Source organism: Saccostrea cucullata, unplaced genomic scaffold (assembly GCF_032062105.1).
Source record: "Saccostrea cucullata isolate Sc308-1 unplaced genomic scaffold, CSIRO_AGI_Scuc_v1 ctg2601, whole genome shotgun sequence".
In the NCBI taxonomy this organism is placed as follows: domain Eukaryota; kingdom Metazoa; phylum Mollusca; class Bivalvia; order Ostreida; family Ostreidae; genus Saccostrea; species Saccostrea cuccullata.
The window spans coordinates 1-17,118 of NW_026928722.1; the positions used below are offsets into that span (position 1 = coordinate 1).

General features: G+C 34.2%; 1 protein-coding gene across 1 annotated transcript; it reads left to right on the forward strand.

Annotated features, from left to right (window-relative positions):
• The first annotated feature begins 3,436 nt into the window (after positions 1-3,436).
• On the forward strand, positions 3,437-14,809 carry LOC134278546 (MIT domain-containing protein 1-like). Its single transcript, XM_062760849.1, has 7 exons — positions 3,437-3,639; positions 7,407-7,550; positions 7,894-7,995; positions 9,610-9,746; positions 9,988-10,074; positions 12,005-12,123; positions 13,820-14,809. The coding sequence occupies exons 2-7, from the start codon at positions 7,409-7,411 to the stop codon at positions 13,998-14,000; spliced, it is 768 nt and encodes a 255-aa protein (XP_062616833.1). The 5' UTR covers positions 3,437-3,639; positions 7,407-7,408; the 3' UTR covers positions 14,001-14,809.
• Positions 14,810-17,118: the final 2,309 nt, after the last annotated feature.

Sequence of the window (17,118 nt, forward strand, 5' to 3'; positions counted from 1 at the left end):
CCTCTACAAAAATTTGAACTTTTAATTAAAAATTTCACATACACATTTTAATTGAAAATTCTAATTTTTGTAGAGGACATTTTTTTCTCACCAAAACGTAAATCTTCAACCTGTAGCAGTATACCTGTCAAGTTTGGTCCAGATTATTTTTTTTTTAATTAGAAATTCGTCAGAACACTATGTACAGAGTTTGATGTCGCTTGTTTTTATATCTGCTTTTTCCTTAATCAATCATCACATATAATCCTCAAAATATCTGAAGCCATCGGGAATTGTACGTTTTTCAGACATCAAAGTTATCAATTTATATTTTGCGGTAAAGCAAAATTCCTGGAAACCTGAACAAAGTTATAAAATGGATTAAATAAGGGGTTATCAAAAGAAGTTGACTGGTACGATCTATAAGATTTTAATGCTATGTAGGCTGTGCTTACAAATATATGGATCTCCGTAAAACAACGAAAGTTCTTGTAAGCAAAAGGTATGAAGTTACGATGAATAAACTTTTCTGTTTAAAATATATTGATTCGTACATATTTAATTGAGCATGATCTTTCAAAAAATGAGAGTGATCCTCTTGGATATGGAAAAATGCGTTTTAAAGGAAGAATTGACCATGTTTGTCCTCTTTGAGTGTATGTATGCTATTTCAAATACGGATTTTACACGAGCAGATAAAATGATAAAGTAAAAATTAATGATAAATAAAATATTTAAAAAAATGTTGTCATTATATTAAGATTCACTTATACCTTTCATTGGCGTTGGAAGCAAATTGAAAGTGAGGGGGGGGGGGGTTTAAGTGAAAGAGAAAAAAAATTCAAGCCTACTAAAAAAAGAAGAAAATCTCTCCATTGCCCATATTCTCAAGAAACAGTTTGATTTGGAAACTTCAACATGAGAAAAATGTATTTGAACCATTTTTCTTTACATAAGATTTATGATCCTCTATACGAAAAGGTACGATTCTTTAAAACTGACATTTAGTTATGTTATATAATTTATGTGTTACATCCTAGCTCTAACAGTATTGCAATCTATATACCTTTTTCAATTACTGTATTTGCAGGTCCGTAGGAAACGCATCAACTATCAAACATTCCTTTTTAGGGGCACAAACTAAGTTTTATATATTATTATATCGGCAAAATTATTCGGGGCACCCCCTCCCGGTTCGTATGGCCACGATCAGTCAATATAGACAATATTCAGTGAAAGTAATGCACATTCAAATTACAGGAGTGAAAAAAACATAAATCATTCTGTCTTATATATCCTTTTAAAAAATCTTGGTGGATAATCGCACTGGGTATATTATCCAGGTAGCGACTTTTCCTACATTCAAAAGAAGACTTATTCATGACCATCTTTCGAACCATATTGACAAGTTGGGATACAGACCCCTGCCTCAAAAATTATATAAAATAAAAGATAAATAAAAGAATAAAATTGCACCCTACGTCTATCTTGCATCCAATGATATTTAACCGACTTCTCTATAACAGGTGCACAATGAGTTGCTAATATCAATTTCCGATTGCGGTTTTACTTTTTTTCACAATGCACTCCTTTTTATTCTACTGAAGGAAAATAAACAAACTCTGGGGACTGATTATCATATTACGACAATGGCTGTAAATTCACGGGAGCAATATTTCGGCTGACAAGAAATACATTTGTTGCTGGGTTAAATGGATTTCTAAAAACAGCGAGGCTTACCATTGGATATCAAAGCGAAATATTTCAACAGATGTTTTAATGTCAAGTGTTCATATTGTCAGCTTTATATCACAATTATAGACTTTCCACAGACATGTAGCAACCGAGAGGGGGGGGGGGCAGGGGGGCCTGCCCCCCCCCCCCCCACTTTTTTCCCCAATTTTAATAAACTATAGGAAATGTTAAATGTTCAATGTAAGGCTGGTTGCCCCCCCCCCCAACTTTTTGTGATATAAGGAAAATTTAGTATAAAAATTGGTACTGAAAGAAGTTGGCCTTGAAAAATGGTTGGCCTCTAACCCCCCCCCCCCCCCCCCCCCAACCCAACCCAACCCACGAAATAGGATGTTTTGACTTTGGACAACTACCCCCCTTTTTTTAATTTTGCTTATCAGGTACTAAGTAAGTGAAAAAAAAATCTCTGGCTGACCCCCCCCCCCCCCCACGACCCTTCCCACTTTCAAAATCGATGCCACGTGGCTGTTCCATTCGAATAAGTGAAAGAGCCTCAGAGGCAACATCGCTCACCTGAGCACTGTGGCTACTAGGAAATGAGCAATTTTGTTAAACTATTCTTTAGAAGAATATTTTTTAAAGGTTTTACTTTTATATTTCTATGTAAAACTTGAAATCTGCACATTGTTCCAAGAAATTTTTATGAGTCCACGTGAAAAAATTCCAAACTCCCAATAATCCTTTGCGGTTCATAGCAACATGGTGGCTAAAACATAGCAACAACTTACTTTAAAAAAATTACAAACAACGGTTTAATGCAATCTCCATGCCATAAAACTATCGTTTGCGTCCAAAGTCAACAGGACTTTTAATCTGACGTCATACTTTCGTCACTTAAACTGTTCGGGTATTTCCGATTTTGTCGGAAACTTCCGAGAAGTTCGGTATCTCGATCCCAATGCTTGGAGTGTGATTTCTTTTTATTGTTGTGTTTTTTTCTTTTTTTTCTTTCTTTTTCTTGAATGATAGGCGTACATGGGTAGGTATATGATACTGCGCTCGCCCCAACGGTCACATGATACACATGTTGTGATAACTTCGATAAATACAGGCACGTAGCATCGTTTTTGAAAGTGGGGGGGCCTGAGAAAAATTTTTTTTACTTACCTGAAAAAGTTGACAAGCAAAAAAAAAAAAAACAAAAAACAAAAAAAAAAGAAAACCACAAAAAAAAAAAAACCAAAATTAAAAGTTGCCCAAACTCGAAAATCCTATTTCGTGGGGGTGGGGGGATGGGTGGGTGGGGGGGGGGGTAGTGGCCAGGATATCAAAGCCAACTAACTTTCACTTCAAATTTTTACCTTACAATCCTTGCTATCACTATGCTATGGTTACAAAGTGGGGGGCCAACCATCCCATCAATGAACATTTACTATAGTAATGGTTATGTTACAGGCCCCCCTGGCCCCCCATGTTGTGATAAATACATTTATTATTTTATGGAAAGAAATCTTGGAAAAGTCGTGTAAAAAAAGTGGCCAAATTCTTGTTGTTTATAAATTCATTAATTTCATTTCAATTTATGCTATATACAATCTAATTAAAATAAGAAAATTAATTCTCTCCTGTTAAATCGCTACAGAACAGCTAATTTTATTCGAATTTTAATTTATGAGACGAAATTTTAATCGCGCTTAGATTACCGGATTTTTAGTTTTTATCCGCAATCAATTCGGCATTTAAATGTACTTCCGGATCGAAGAGCACAATCTGCCGCGAAAACCTCTAACGAGTTGGAGTTGCATGGCTTGCTCTGTGGCACTGAAGGCTGATAAAATGCGACATGGAATTACAGAAGCAGCGATATGACTAACAAAATCTTTTGAATCACAACAAGTTTTATTTTAAAAGCCGAATCATGAAATTTGAAAACAGAAGAAGAGGACAAGTTTGAAAAAACGCGGGGTATGATGCTTTGAACATCATTAAGTCGTATCAAATAATACCCTTATTGGTGCATAGTCTAGTTTGAGTCCGTAAACGGAAACACGAGAGTTGGTCTTGTTTCCCAGTGGCAATAACAATCTCTTGTTTTAGCAAGACATGGCTGCAGAACTGCAGCTCTGTGCTTGAGAAAATTCGGACAGATAAGGCAGAGAGCTACAGATCCAAGTTTTGGAAAAACCTTCTATTTACGCCGCCACTTTTTTGTCACTCCCTTACGCTTCAAGTGGTTTAGCCCCAGTTTTACCTATTAAAGTTTAATCTGTTATTAACGGGTTAGACTCGAGGAATGTTTTAAAGTTTTGTGTGAATTATTGGTGTGTAAATCACACAGACTTGTTGTGTAGGTATATTTCATGATTTAGCGCTTTGGCGCTTCATAGAAATATGCCTATGTGCAAGTCTTGTGTGATATACACACCAATAATTCACACAAAACTTTTAAGCATTCCTTATGATGGTGCACAACATTGTATTTTGTATATAATTTGTAAAGCTATATGTTATAAGGTATTTAACACATATATGAGTATCAAGGTATATTTTATATAAGTTTTCAAAAAAAAATTTTTAAAACTTTATGAAAGTCTTGCGTTTTTTGTCAGTGTGTCTACTCGTTATAAAAAAAAGCGCTTTATAAAAGCATAAAATAATTATATTATCATTACGACACGTTTTTGTACTGATTTGTTTGTGTTTTGTGTGAATTTACATGGTGTGTGAATTTACTGACACAACAGAACTTGACTTTCAGTAATTATTTTTAAATAATTTTTTTGAATTTTCGCTTCACATAAATGTACCTTGATCAAGTATTTTGTGTGATAAAGCTATATAGCTTTATCACACTAATAACTTTTATTGTGCATTCCTTATATTTACATTTTACATGTCGAAAAGCACAAAAATATACTCAAATTTTGAATTTCTCTCTGCCCTATATTGTCACATTTTTACTAGCATCTATTTAGCCTCATTGTGATGTCGCATTAGCACACGTTTCTCCATGTATATTTCTACATGTGAGTATACACAAAAATAGTATTCAAATCAATTTCACAGTTGACTTCCTAGAAAACACACAGCTAATGTAAATATTTAGTCATTTTATGCAAGCTTTTGACTAAGTACATCCGTTTTAGACATGAAGCTGTTCAAAGAACATTTATAATTTACGTACAGAACAAAGGGTCTACAAAAGATTATAGTTTTCCAATAGGGCTGTCAAGGGTACCTAAAATGACCTGGAACCGCGGAACAATGCGGGTTCCATCCAGTTTTTCTGGAATCTTGTTCGTTTCCAATTTGTACAATAGAGTACTAGGTTTTACAATAAAAATGGCATCTAAAACCAAAGGTTCATTAGTATATTACCATTAAAGATGGTAATAATTTGATTTGAATCATTTTGTTCAATTATATTTCTAGATAGGAAACTTACATAAACCAGTCATTATGTTTCTTAGATAAAATAGATTTAAAAAAAAAATTATAAAGTCTCTGTTGAATATAATTCAAATCATGAGATTTTACTCTATTATTAACCTGAACCGAGAAACCCGAAACCAAACCTAAAAAATTAAGAACCGACCCGACCCGAAAAATTATGGAACCGTGACAGCCCTATTTTCCAATTATCTTTTTTCCGTATTATATACAGTGTACAACTTGGCATATGGTTTTGATTATATAGAATCACTGACCATTCATGATATCTCAGTTTGTAGAGTGCTCATTCCGTGATTGGAAAGTCTTAAGTTTTGATCTCGAGTCCTCGACCCCGTCTAACCTGAGTTGAGAAAAAATGGGTAGCAACTGTTCCTTCGTTTGGCACTTTAAAGTAAAAGTTACGGGTCCTTAGGGTGAGAACATAAAAACCGAAGCCCTATGTCACCATGACATGGTCATGGTAAAAATCTCTCTGCTCAATGGCCCTGAGTGTCAAGTAAGGGTCAAAATTTAAAGCCCTTCACCGGTATATGGTGATATCACTATATGAGTGAAAAATTCTCAAATGGGACGTAAAACCACATACAATCAATATAGAATCACAGTAAAAAAATTAAGGGGAAAAATATTTACACCTTTGTCCACCAAAATATGGGTCTAGATTACACCTCTGGTACAAATAAGGTAGGCAGGTCTGAACCGGAAGCATTATCATCGAGTCTTTGACAACTTGATGGATTAGGAAAAATAATGTCTGTCAAATTGCTAGGTTAAAATGTTAAAATTTTATGCAACTATTTAATGAAGTATTTGAATGAATGATTAGAAATACACTTTTAAATTCATATATAAATAGCTACAGTGGAATCCTGTTATTTCAGTGACGGTTTTATAAGATAGAACTCTTGTTATGTCATAAATTCAAAGCACAAAACCATTTTTTAACAAATCTATACAAAATAGTCTAAGAACCGTTTATTACGTCCTCCGAAAGTGATTGAACTCAGTATTAAAATGTAAAAAATTTGACCCTAAAAATTCCTTCCATGTTTATTCAGCAGTGTTTAAGGCCAAATATATATCAATCTCCCGCCATGCATCACATGTTGCCGCCATGCTTCCCGCTATGCATGAATTATTAATTGTGTAGGTACCATGTGAATGATATCAGTTACAAATATTTCAATAAAACAATTCAAATCACTAGAATCCTCGCGTGTACTGAGCACCTGTTGTGAACTTGATGCGAATCACGGCACGGGTATGATGCAATATCTAGACCTAGCTGTCAATGTTTGTTTATTTAAATTTATTGGTATGTTACTAAGTATCATGCTTTTGATTGGTTAAAAACTAATTTATAACCATAAAAAGTAATTAATTGCTGTCAGATAGTATACATGGTAAAAGCAATACACTTGTTAATGCACATGTGGGTTTTTCCAACATTCACAGATCGTTCTATAAATAGCATTGATGCTCTGACATAAAAACTGTTTCATTAGTTAAACTCATAATATTTAAGACATCTTTTGCATTAAAGTGCTGAAAATAAACATGTCTAATTAACATTATCCATGTTTATTTACTTTATAAACTATGTGGAGGTACTTAGTTCAAACACATGCTTTTAATACACAGTGACCTCCTATATTCAAAAGCGGGAAAAATCAAACATCAAATGAAAGCAAATAAGTTGTCACAAAATTTACATGTAAGCATTAGTTCTACATATTAATGACCACCCTTTTAATTTCAAGTAGACTGCAAAAGACTAAAGTATGGACATAAGTAATTAATAATAAAAAGGTGGGTGTCACTATAGGGGTCTATTTGTAGAAAGCAAAACTAACACAATACACAAAACGGTAAAAAGACAATGCTTTATAGAAAATTTTGATAGAGCAAATTTTTTTTTTTTGAATTATCCTAGTTCTGTTTTTTTTTTTTTTTTTTTTTTTTAAATCCAATTTTTGAATATTTTTGAGTAAAATTGACAAGTTGTTCTAAATGTATTTAATGAAATAATGATTGAATTTGTATTTTTCATTTAAATACATATTAACATTTAAATACATGTACAATTAACTTAACCGAGACACGCTGCGCGCCGTCAATTCAGCAAAATTCCCCCCATGCATCAAAAATTTTCTGGGGAAAACACTGTATTCAGTACATGTAATTGCTTTTAAGTTGAACATCAGATTTAATCTTCATTTCAGAGACCTAAAAAAGGAGTCCAAAATGTATCCATTTTTATGCTTTTGCGAATTTTGCAGAAATGGCAGACAGGTTACCTGGTGTGGAGAGCTCGGCCATTAGTATACTGAAGAGGGCAGTAGAATTGGACTCCAGTAAGCGCTATGATGAGGCGGTGACATGTTATCAGGAGGGACTACAGTTACTGCTGGAGGTTCTTAAAGGTGGGGGACTGGTTCTGTGTCTGATGGTCAATCGAGGATCTGTTCTTCCTTAGTTAGCTACTGATTTAGTGTAGAATGGTGATGTTAACATGTTGTGAGTTCTTTATTTTATAAATCTAGGGAGTGGAAACTTCGTAGGTCTACTGATAGTTATTTCCATTATGTTTCATTAATAACATAGGTTCGTCCACCACTATCTTTTTCTTGTCACCACTTGCAGAAAAAATTATTTAGGCATTAAACATAAGGGGGGAATTGGGACATTTTTATTTAAAAGGGTATATTAGTTAATTTTACAGATTAGTTATGAAGGTCATTTTGAAAAAAAATGGTACATTTTTAGGAGAAACAGATGTGACAAAGAAGGAAAGATTCCGACAGAAGATAAAAGAGTACATGGATAGGGCGGAGGAACTAAAGAAGTTTGTCAAAGAGGAGAAAACAGGTGCTCTTTGACATTTTACATAGCATGTATAAAAGTATGTAACTGAATTGAAACAGATGTATGTCAGCTCAGTTTTTCTTAAATTGCTATTGATACATGTAGTGTATAGTAGGCCTATGTACAATCTACGAAATTCCCACCCGCCCGCACGCCCGAGATGTACTAAATCGGGAGCGGGCGTATGCACTTTATACTGCATCAGCCCGCTTGGATGCACGAATTTTACCCCATTCCCTCGATTTTTGCAGATAATTGTTTTGAAAAAGCAAAGACCAAATATTTCAACGTACATACAAGGCATTATTCCCTGGGACAACAAGAAATAGTCAATAAATCTGTAGGTATATAAAGACACCACCATCGTCTTTTAACCTGAATTTCCTGTTTTCAAGCATGAAACGATATTTTCAACTTTCCCCGATAAATTGTGCATTTTTTTCAACTTAAAAGATCAGATAAAAATCAAACACATTCAATGTGTTTATTTATAAGAATTAATAAGTATTGATATTTGTATATAGTGATCATGCCGTTTATAAAGACAAAGCCAGTGTACTAAATTATTCAACACAAGCTTACACTTGCTTACAATCTAAGTGGTATCATGCTGTGCTTTTATTCAATGGTTGTTTTAACTGATTTTTGTTTTCATTAAATCAAAAATAAACTTAGGTTATATTTAATCTTACCTTAATATATTTTTACCCTTTTAAAATTCAAATTATAAATTAATTTTAATGAGTGTTAAAAATTGCTCTTAAGTACTGATAAATTAAAAATTGTATTTTTCTTTTCAATTAAAATCAAACAATTACTCATTGGTTCTAAAATATACATGTCAATATACCTATAACGGTGATATTATTACATATTATATATCATGACCTGTTACATGTATCTATGATATCTTATAATCAATGTATTTCAAATGTAAAAAATAGACTGAAGGAAAAAATGACAATATAGGGCATGTATTTCAGATTAGCAATTTATAGTGAATTTTTCATTTTTCCTATAACATGTATAACTTTATAATGAAGTAAACCCTGACTGAATAAAATTTTAATCTTATTAATTACTGTGTATGAAATTCAAGTGGATGTGAAAAAATGTACAAATGTGAGTGTGCGTATCCTTATCATTGAATTTTATTATGCAGGCTTGCTTATTTTCAGCAGGTCTGACAGACTTTTTGAGTAGTCAGCCCTGCTGGTCCACCTGAATTTTTTCTGAGTTTCGTACACTACATGCTATGAAAAACTCTATTTTATGTTATCTAACAAAAATCTGGAAACAATTCAAAAAAAAAAATAAAAATTGCCGACCTACCTACCCAGACTAAAAATTATAGGTTGGCAACTGCAAACAAAGAATTTTTTAAGCTTGGCCTGGGTAAGGAGTTGTTGGTGTAAACATGAATTAGCGCTACATGTGTTCATGCCATATATTCTATTTACAAATGAATTCTTAATGGTATTCATGATTTAGCGCATCCTCGTTTGCACCAAAGCCTGTAAAATATGAAGCATGCTATTTTAAGTACACATACAGTATATAGATTGAAAAACATGGTCATTGCAATAAATCAATTTTCATATAAGTATGATTTTTTAGCTGGCAAACAGCATGAGCAGATTCAGATAGAGAGCAATAATACAGGATATAGCTATGAGAGGCTGTTCTCACGATTCCTGAACCAATTTGTCACAGAAGTAGAGGTGGAGGATCCGTACATTCGTTCTAACCATCAGGTGAGGATCAAGTGGTGGTGTGTTATTAAGATTTGTGGATTTCATCATCCTTTGATTTTAAGATTTACTCTTATGTAATCAAATTTAGGATTCTGAATTTTGAGTTCTTTCTATTATTGTATAAAAGTTTAAGTGTATAAATTCAAAATTAAGCATTGTGTTTATGGATTTCATGAAAATAGAAATCATTCAAGTGTATTTCGAAAACAGTTTAATATTTATTCAATATTTTTTTTTATAGATATACAATTTTCTAAGATTCTGTGAATTAGTTGTGAAATCTAAAGCACCAGTCAAAGAAATCCGTCTTCTAACAGGCAGTGATGAGGTAGGTCTAAAATGAAGTCAAATTTAGTGCTTTTTATTGTGATTAGGAATTCAGAGCATAAGCTTATTCAATATCAAACAGATTGAAAATAACTGAGCAAATTGACATACCACAAGTTGGATACTTGAAGATATGAAGCAGAGTTCTTGAAATCTTTCGGTCCTGTCGGCAAAACCGATGAAAACAACCAAGGACTGACTACTTTGCGTTCTCTGTCAGTCCAAATGACCGGCAAATGTTGACAGAGGAACTTCCACAATCAGACCAAATTTCGTACGAATTCCCTATATAACCAATTGATCGTAATCCTTCAAACGCTTTTCTATATCTTAATTATACCCCCCGCAAACGAAGTTTGGGGGGGTATATAGGAATCACCTTGTCCGTCTGTCCGTCCGTCTGTCTGTCTGTCCGTCTGTCCGTCCGTCCGTCCGTCTGTCCGTCTGTCTGTGCATTCGTGTCCGGTCCATATCTTTCTTACAGAGGGACATTAGAATCTACTACTCCACACTAAGATTGCTCATGACCTAAGGGTGTGTCATGACCTTGACCCAAGGTCATTCGGGGAAGTTCAAGGTCACTAGAAGAAAAAATTCATAATTCGTGTCCGGTCCATATCTTTCTTATGGATAAACTTGGTAGGTTCTCATTTCACACAAAGATTGCCCATAACCCAAGGGTGTGTCATGACCTTGACCCAAGGTCATTTGGGAAAGTTCAAGGTCACTGGAAGAAAATTTTTTATATTCCATGTCCGGTCCATATCTTTTTTATGGATAAACTTGGTAGGTTCTCATTTCAACACAAAGATTGCCCATGACCCAAGGGTGTGTCATGACCTTGACCCAAGGTCATTTTGGGAAGTTCAAGGTCACTGGAAGAAAAACTTCATAATTTGTATCCGGTCCATATCTTTCTTATGGACAAACTTGGTAGGTTCTCATTTCACAAAGATTGCCCATGACCCAAGGGTGTGTCATGACCTTGACCCAAGGTCTCTTGGGGAAGTTCAAGGTCACTGGTAGAAAAATTTCATAATTCGTGTTCGGTCCATATCTTTCTTATGCATAAACTTGGTAGGTTCTCATTTCACACAAAGATTGCCCATGACCCAAGGGTGTATCATGACATTGACCCGAGGTCATTTTGGGAAGTTCAAGGTCACTGGTAGAAAAATTTCATAATTCGTGTCCGGTCCATATCTTTCTTATGGATAAACTTGGTAGGTTTTTATTTCACACAAAGATTGCCCATGACCCAAGGGTGTGTCGTGACCTTGACCCAAGGTCATTTGGGGAAGTTCAAGGTCACTGGAAGAAAAATTTCATAATTCGTGTCCAGTCCATATCTTTCTTATGGATAAACTTGGTAGGTTCTCATTTCACTGAAAGATTGCCCATGACCCAAGGGTGTGTCTTGACCTTGACCCAAGGTTATTTGGGGAAGTTCAAGGTCACTGGAATAAAAATTTCATAATTTGTTTTTGATACCTATCTTTATTATGGAAAAACTTACTTCTGAAAAACCCAGCGGGGGGTATTTTGTCCCGTTTGGACAGTTCTAGTTTAGTAATATCTTCTTCGATAATACAAGTGCCAAGACGGCGCTAAGGTAAAATAGGTGAGAAAATCGAAAAAGATTAAAAACTTTGGAAGAAAATGGACCCCCACAAGAATTCAAAGAAAGTTTTAATACGACAGTTAAATCAACATGAAGTGTGCACTGTTTAGTGTTTATTGATGCTGGGTGTACAATGTATTGATAATAAAATTCAAATATAGTTTTCATCTTTTTTGTTGAAATTTTTTTTGGACTGATAGAAATCTGTCTGTACTGACAAATTTGGAATGGCAATCAATCATAACCTTTTTGGGTTTTAATGAACGTATCGTCATTGAATTTTTCCCCGACTCCACTTTTCTTCTTTCAGAGCCCTGATCTCCAGGCCCAACAGCATGAAAAACTGGGACAGCTGTCAGAAAGTCTCCGTAGTCATAAAATCAAGCTGACAGTCAAATACTCCGACACACTGCATGACAGAGAAATCAGGTGTCCTATTAATGTATTGCTTGTCAAGTGAACTGGACTGGACAATCTGATTAAAATCAGATTCTATGATCCGCTCACATAGATCGCTACACAAGGATCTGAAGAAAGCCCATTTAGGGTCATCTCCTGGTGACCTTTCTTTTAAAAATATTCATTAAAATTTTGACCAATCAGAGAGATCGTACTTTAGTGACTTTTGGGAAAAGGAATGTTGACGTGAAAGTAGGTGTGGAGAGGATCTTGTCATTTCGTACAAAACAAAGAGCTAAAATCCAAAACAAAAGCAAGTGATTATTACATTTCTAAACGTAAAAGACTGTGGTTGTTCTCTTAACAGGCTACAGAAACTAGATCACGATTTTCCGTTCATGTATCATTTGGGCTTTCACTTCTGTTACTGAATTCCAAGATACTTCTAAATTCTCGGAAGCAAACATTTGATTGGATAAATGAAAGGTCATCAGGAGATGACCCTGAATAGGGTTTCTTCAGGTCCTTGTGTAGCGATCTTTATGTGAGCAGATCAAAGGATCTGATGTTATTCAGATTGCTGGACCGGAATACATATAAATTAGTCAAAGTTTGTTGTTTGTGGAAGAAAAATAAAAGTACTTATGCATATTGAAAGCAAAATTTATTATTATCAGGCAAAAATTTTGTTAGTAAGAATTGATAATTGCATATGGCAGAATGTAATTCTTTACAGATGTGAAACTGATTAAGCAGGGTCCGACACTCGTCAAAATTTGGTCTCGCCATTCGGGCAACCTTGGTATGATCACAGGTTGCCCGAATGAATTTCAGGTCGTCCAAATAAAATATCAAATGAAACAAAACTTAATGTGCAATTGTTTAAAATTTGTTAAGATAATTAACAGAAGCTGTAATTTTACAGTATGAAAAAATGTAATTCAGACATTTTTTGGAATGTCGATCAATATGTCTTCTAGTATTTTATCAAACAAAAATATAAGCTGAATCTGACATGCAGATCGAGTGCTAAAGTTTGTAGTTTAAAACATTCATTTTAACTTACCATGAAGGCCTATATAAATTTATGGGGTCAAATAATCCTGGACTGAATTAACTAGGTGTTATATTACAGTGGACACCCAACATGGCTGTCTAGCAGTGCTCAGAAAATGATCATCAGATGAGCAGAAAGTTGTAGGGGAAATGCAAGATGTTACAATGATGATTATTACTCTTTATATTTAAGGTGATTGTTGACTAAGTTGACATATTTTATATCTCAAATAAAACTTTATTAAAGACTTTTGGTAAAAATTGCATCAGCTGATTGATTGAACGCAGATTTTGCAGGAAGAAAAATTTAAGCGGCTGCAATTAGAACATGTTGAATGGGTTGGTTTTGTTACAGAAAAATATGTATTCAAGGCCTTACGAAGTTTATTTTAAAATATTAAACATCATTATTAAACATTCCCAACTTGTCCCAGGTCGTCATTTGGGCGAGCCAGACTGAAAATCAAGTCGTCCGAAATCATTTCTAGATGGAAATGACGAGGTGACGAGCGCGAATGTCGAACCCTGTTAAGGTACGGCCTGTCAGAAATTAAATTTTAAAAGGTTTTTCAACTCATTCTAAATTGTTGCATAGCACGTATGCAATTAAAATTTACAGTCAAAGCTACATGTAAATTAATTTTTTGGACATTTTTTTTCTGTTCTTTAGGTTTGATACTGGATGGGTGGTCAAAATTGGAAGAGGTTTAGACATTTATAAAGCTGCCGGAAGCAAGTTTTCAATTGGATTTTGTGATTTTGACCTTCGACCCTGCCACAAGACAACAGTGGATATTTTTAACAGGAAGTATGTGAAAGATACAAGTGACAGTGCTGAGGGTTCAGTCTGACAAAGGCTATCAGATATGTATCTATGCATGACTGTGATATTTATTTATTTGTTCATGTTCTTGTTTAGTTTGATTATGATTTAGTTAAGGAACTCTGCATTTACCAATTGCTCATAAAACTGAGAGTTTTTAAGTTTTGAATCGGACAAAATGACTGATTTTGATATATAGACAAATAGGTAAATGCTGTCTCAGTTTACATGTTCAAAAAGAGAGTATATACAATATTGATTGAAATTGTAGACATTAACAGGCAGATTTATTATTCACATTCAATAATTCATAATTTTTTTTTTAATTTCACTTATAAGAAGAGAATTTCTTAGAGCTTCAGCCTTTCAGTATTTTATGTACTTTCTCTTTTGTGATAGTAAAACGGAATATAAAACAATGAAAATGACAATATTACATTGTAATTGATTTTATAGACTACTATAAAGTCATAATTATGAGGCAATATAGCTTTGACCATGGTAACAAAGTATTAATATAAAGGCAGTATTTTTCTGTCACACATTCTAAGATGGATAATTCCAACATATTTTTATTTAATACATAAATCAGCACACTCAAAGTTTAGCACAATCTTCTAATTTAATTGTTTAGAGTTGTTATAATATAGCACACCTTAATCTTGAAAAGCTGCAAGTATTAGTTCCAATCATATATTAGTGTACATGATTTACAAGAATTGTAACAGGATGAAAGACAATGAAATATAAACCCATCTTAAACAAGTGTGTTTTCAGTTTGCTTGAAAATTATGTATATTTTATAAAGATAAATAGGCTAAAACAATGTTCAGTATACTGCTGGATTCGTATGCATAAAAATTCTAAGAATTTTCATAAGTATATGCTTAAATTTTTAAAGCATATTATTAGCTAAGTAACATGCTTAATTTCCGTTGCATAAAAATTCTAAGCAATATGCTTAGCAATTCTTAGCAAAGAATGTCGCAATCTGCTAAGTAAACCGTTGCCATGTCAATAAAATCACTTCCGCTTTCACTTTCATGTAAACAATAAAAATAAAAATGCATGAAAATGAATAAAATGTACTTCATTTCTAGCTGAAAATAATTTTTATTATGGGTATTGGTCCAAATCTAGTAAAAAAAATAAAAAGTATCATTCTGTGAATTATTCTGTGAATTCCCACGTGATTTGTAATCATCGATGCGATTATCGTCTGCTACACATCGCATTATCGATCTACATGAAAGGATGGCTGAGTGTTCAGAATCTTCTACGGTGAAAAAAAGAAAGCCAAATTGGACAACAGATGAATGCCTGTATTTGAGTCGTCTTGTTGATGAGAACAAGGACGTCCTACGAGCAAAATTCGGGTCAGGAGTTACCACTATCCGAAAAAGGGCGGCGTGGAAAAAAATTACAGATATGATTAACTCTACTTCTTCCACAAAGCGCTCTGTGGAGGAAGTAGAAAAGAAATGGCACAACGTTCAGATGAAAGGTAAAGCAGAACTCTCGGACGCACGTCGTTGCATTAAAATGACAGGTATGCTAACGGTATGTTTTCCCTTTCTTTAAGATATGTGAGAGAGAGAGAGAGAGAGAGAGGTTTAAAGAGGGAGAATCTTTACATTCACACTATGATGTACAATTACTTATTACTGATTTACTGTATAGATGAGACATACCTAGATGCAAGTCTGTCAATGTTTACAGATTAAAAAATGGGTTATCTCCCCTTTCATAACAAAAGAAGGGAGACTTGTAAACATGACGAGTGAAGAATTTAGATTGCATCGAAAATTTTGATAGCTGAAAAAACTTACTTTCCTTTCTGTATCTGTCCATACATAGAGAAGTATATAAATAATAATTCCATACATCAAATTTGCCTAAAATTCATTCATCACATCACTCACGATCACGGCTCAGCGTCGTGTACTTGACGTCATTTCTAGACTATAGTATTATTATCCAGATACAGGGGCGGATCAATTATGAGTTATAAAGAGACTTAAAAGAAAATTGCCAAATGTTTCGAAAAAGAACATGAATTTTGAATAAAAGGGGGAAAACATTGATATATGAATTGTAATTATATGTCACATAGCATTGGCGTTGGAAGCAAACATAAAATTTCTTGTGTGTGTGGAGTGGGGGGGAAAAATTCTTTCAGTACCATATTTATGTCTGTCTTTTTTGAACAGTGCAAAAAGGGGGGGGGGAGGGGGGGGGGGTGTAAGCCCCGGCTCCGACGCTTATGCATAGGTATCGGAAACAATATTTTCCTAAGGTCAGCGGAGTATACACATGATTACATGTATTTTTAGGCGGTGGACCAGCAGGGAAACCCCTCACCCCATTAGCAGAGGCTGTGGAAAATGTTATTGGTGCCGATAACTTCAGCATTTCTGGAATCCCTGGCTCAATAGACACCACCTTCTTTATGCTTCCAGAAAGTGACCAAAATGGGGGTTCATCGAATTCAATGTATGTGCAATAGTTTTTATATACACACAACGGTGGAAGTGGCGATATCTATGGCAAGCCAAATTCACAAAAATGAGCTAAACATAGTTTCACAATTGATAAACTAGGGATTAAACTATAGTTTACAAAAGGTTAATTTAGTGTGTAAAATATATCAAAAGTCATTAAATGTAAAAATTTATATGTCTGTAATGAAAAATACATTTTGTTGTATCCACGTTATGAAAAATTTAAATCACAGAAATGTTATCAGAGATTAACAAATTTATACAAAAGTCATTTTGTTTCATGTTGTGAAAAATTTAAATGAAGAAATGCAAAAGATTAAACAAATTTATTCTTGTGATTTTTAGGTCGAAAGTGAGTGAAACCGGCGGAGTGACACAGGATCTGCAAATATTAAGCACAAAAGAAAGCGGAGACGGGCATCAGCAGATCAGTCTGGTTACTCTTCCAGCGCAAAACGTCTCCAATGCGTGTGGATGCAGCCTTGATATGGTCGACCTACACAAGAAAAAAATGGAGCTAGAAATAGAAAATCTAACTCTCAGAAATAAACTTATCACAATACAATTAGCTAAAATGCAGGCTGATGATACGAATCAGTAGCTTGGACATAAACTGTCTTCATATTTGAGTTTATCAAGTTTTCG

Excerpts from the sequence above, each read along its gene's own strand:
- LOC134278546 (XM_062760849.1), top strand. The coding sequence starts at position 7,409 with ATGGCAGACAGGTTACCTGGTGTGGAGAGCTCGGCCATTAGTATACTG. Across the intron at positions 10,075-12,004 it reads TTCTAACAGGCAGTGATGAG|AGCCCTGATCTCCAGGCCCA; the intron begins GTAGGTCTAAAA and ends TTCTTCTTTCAG. Across the intron at positions 12,124-13,819 it reads CTGCATGACAGAGAAATCAG|GTTTGATACTGGATGGGTGG; the intron begins GTGTCCTATTAA and ends TCTGTTCTTTAG.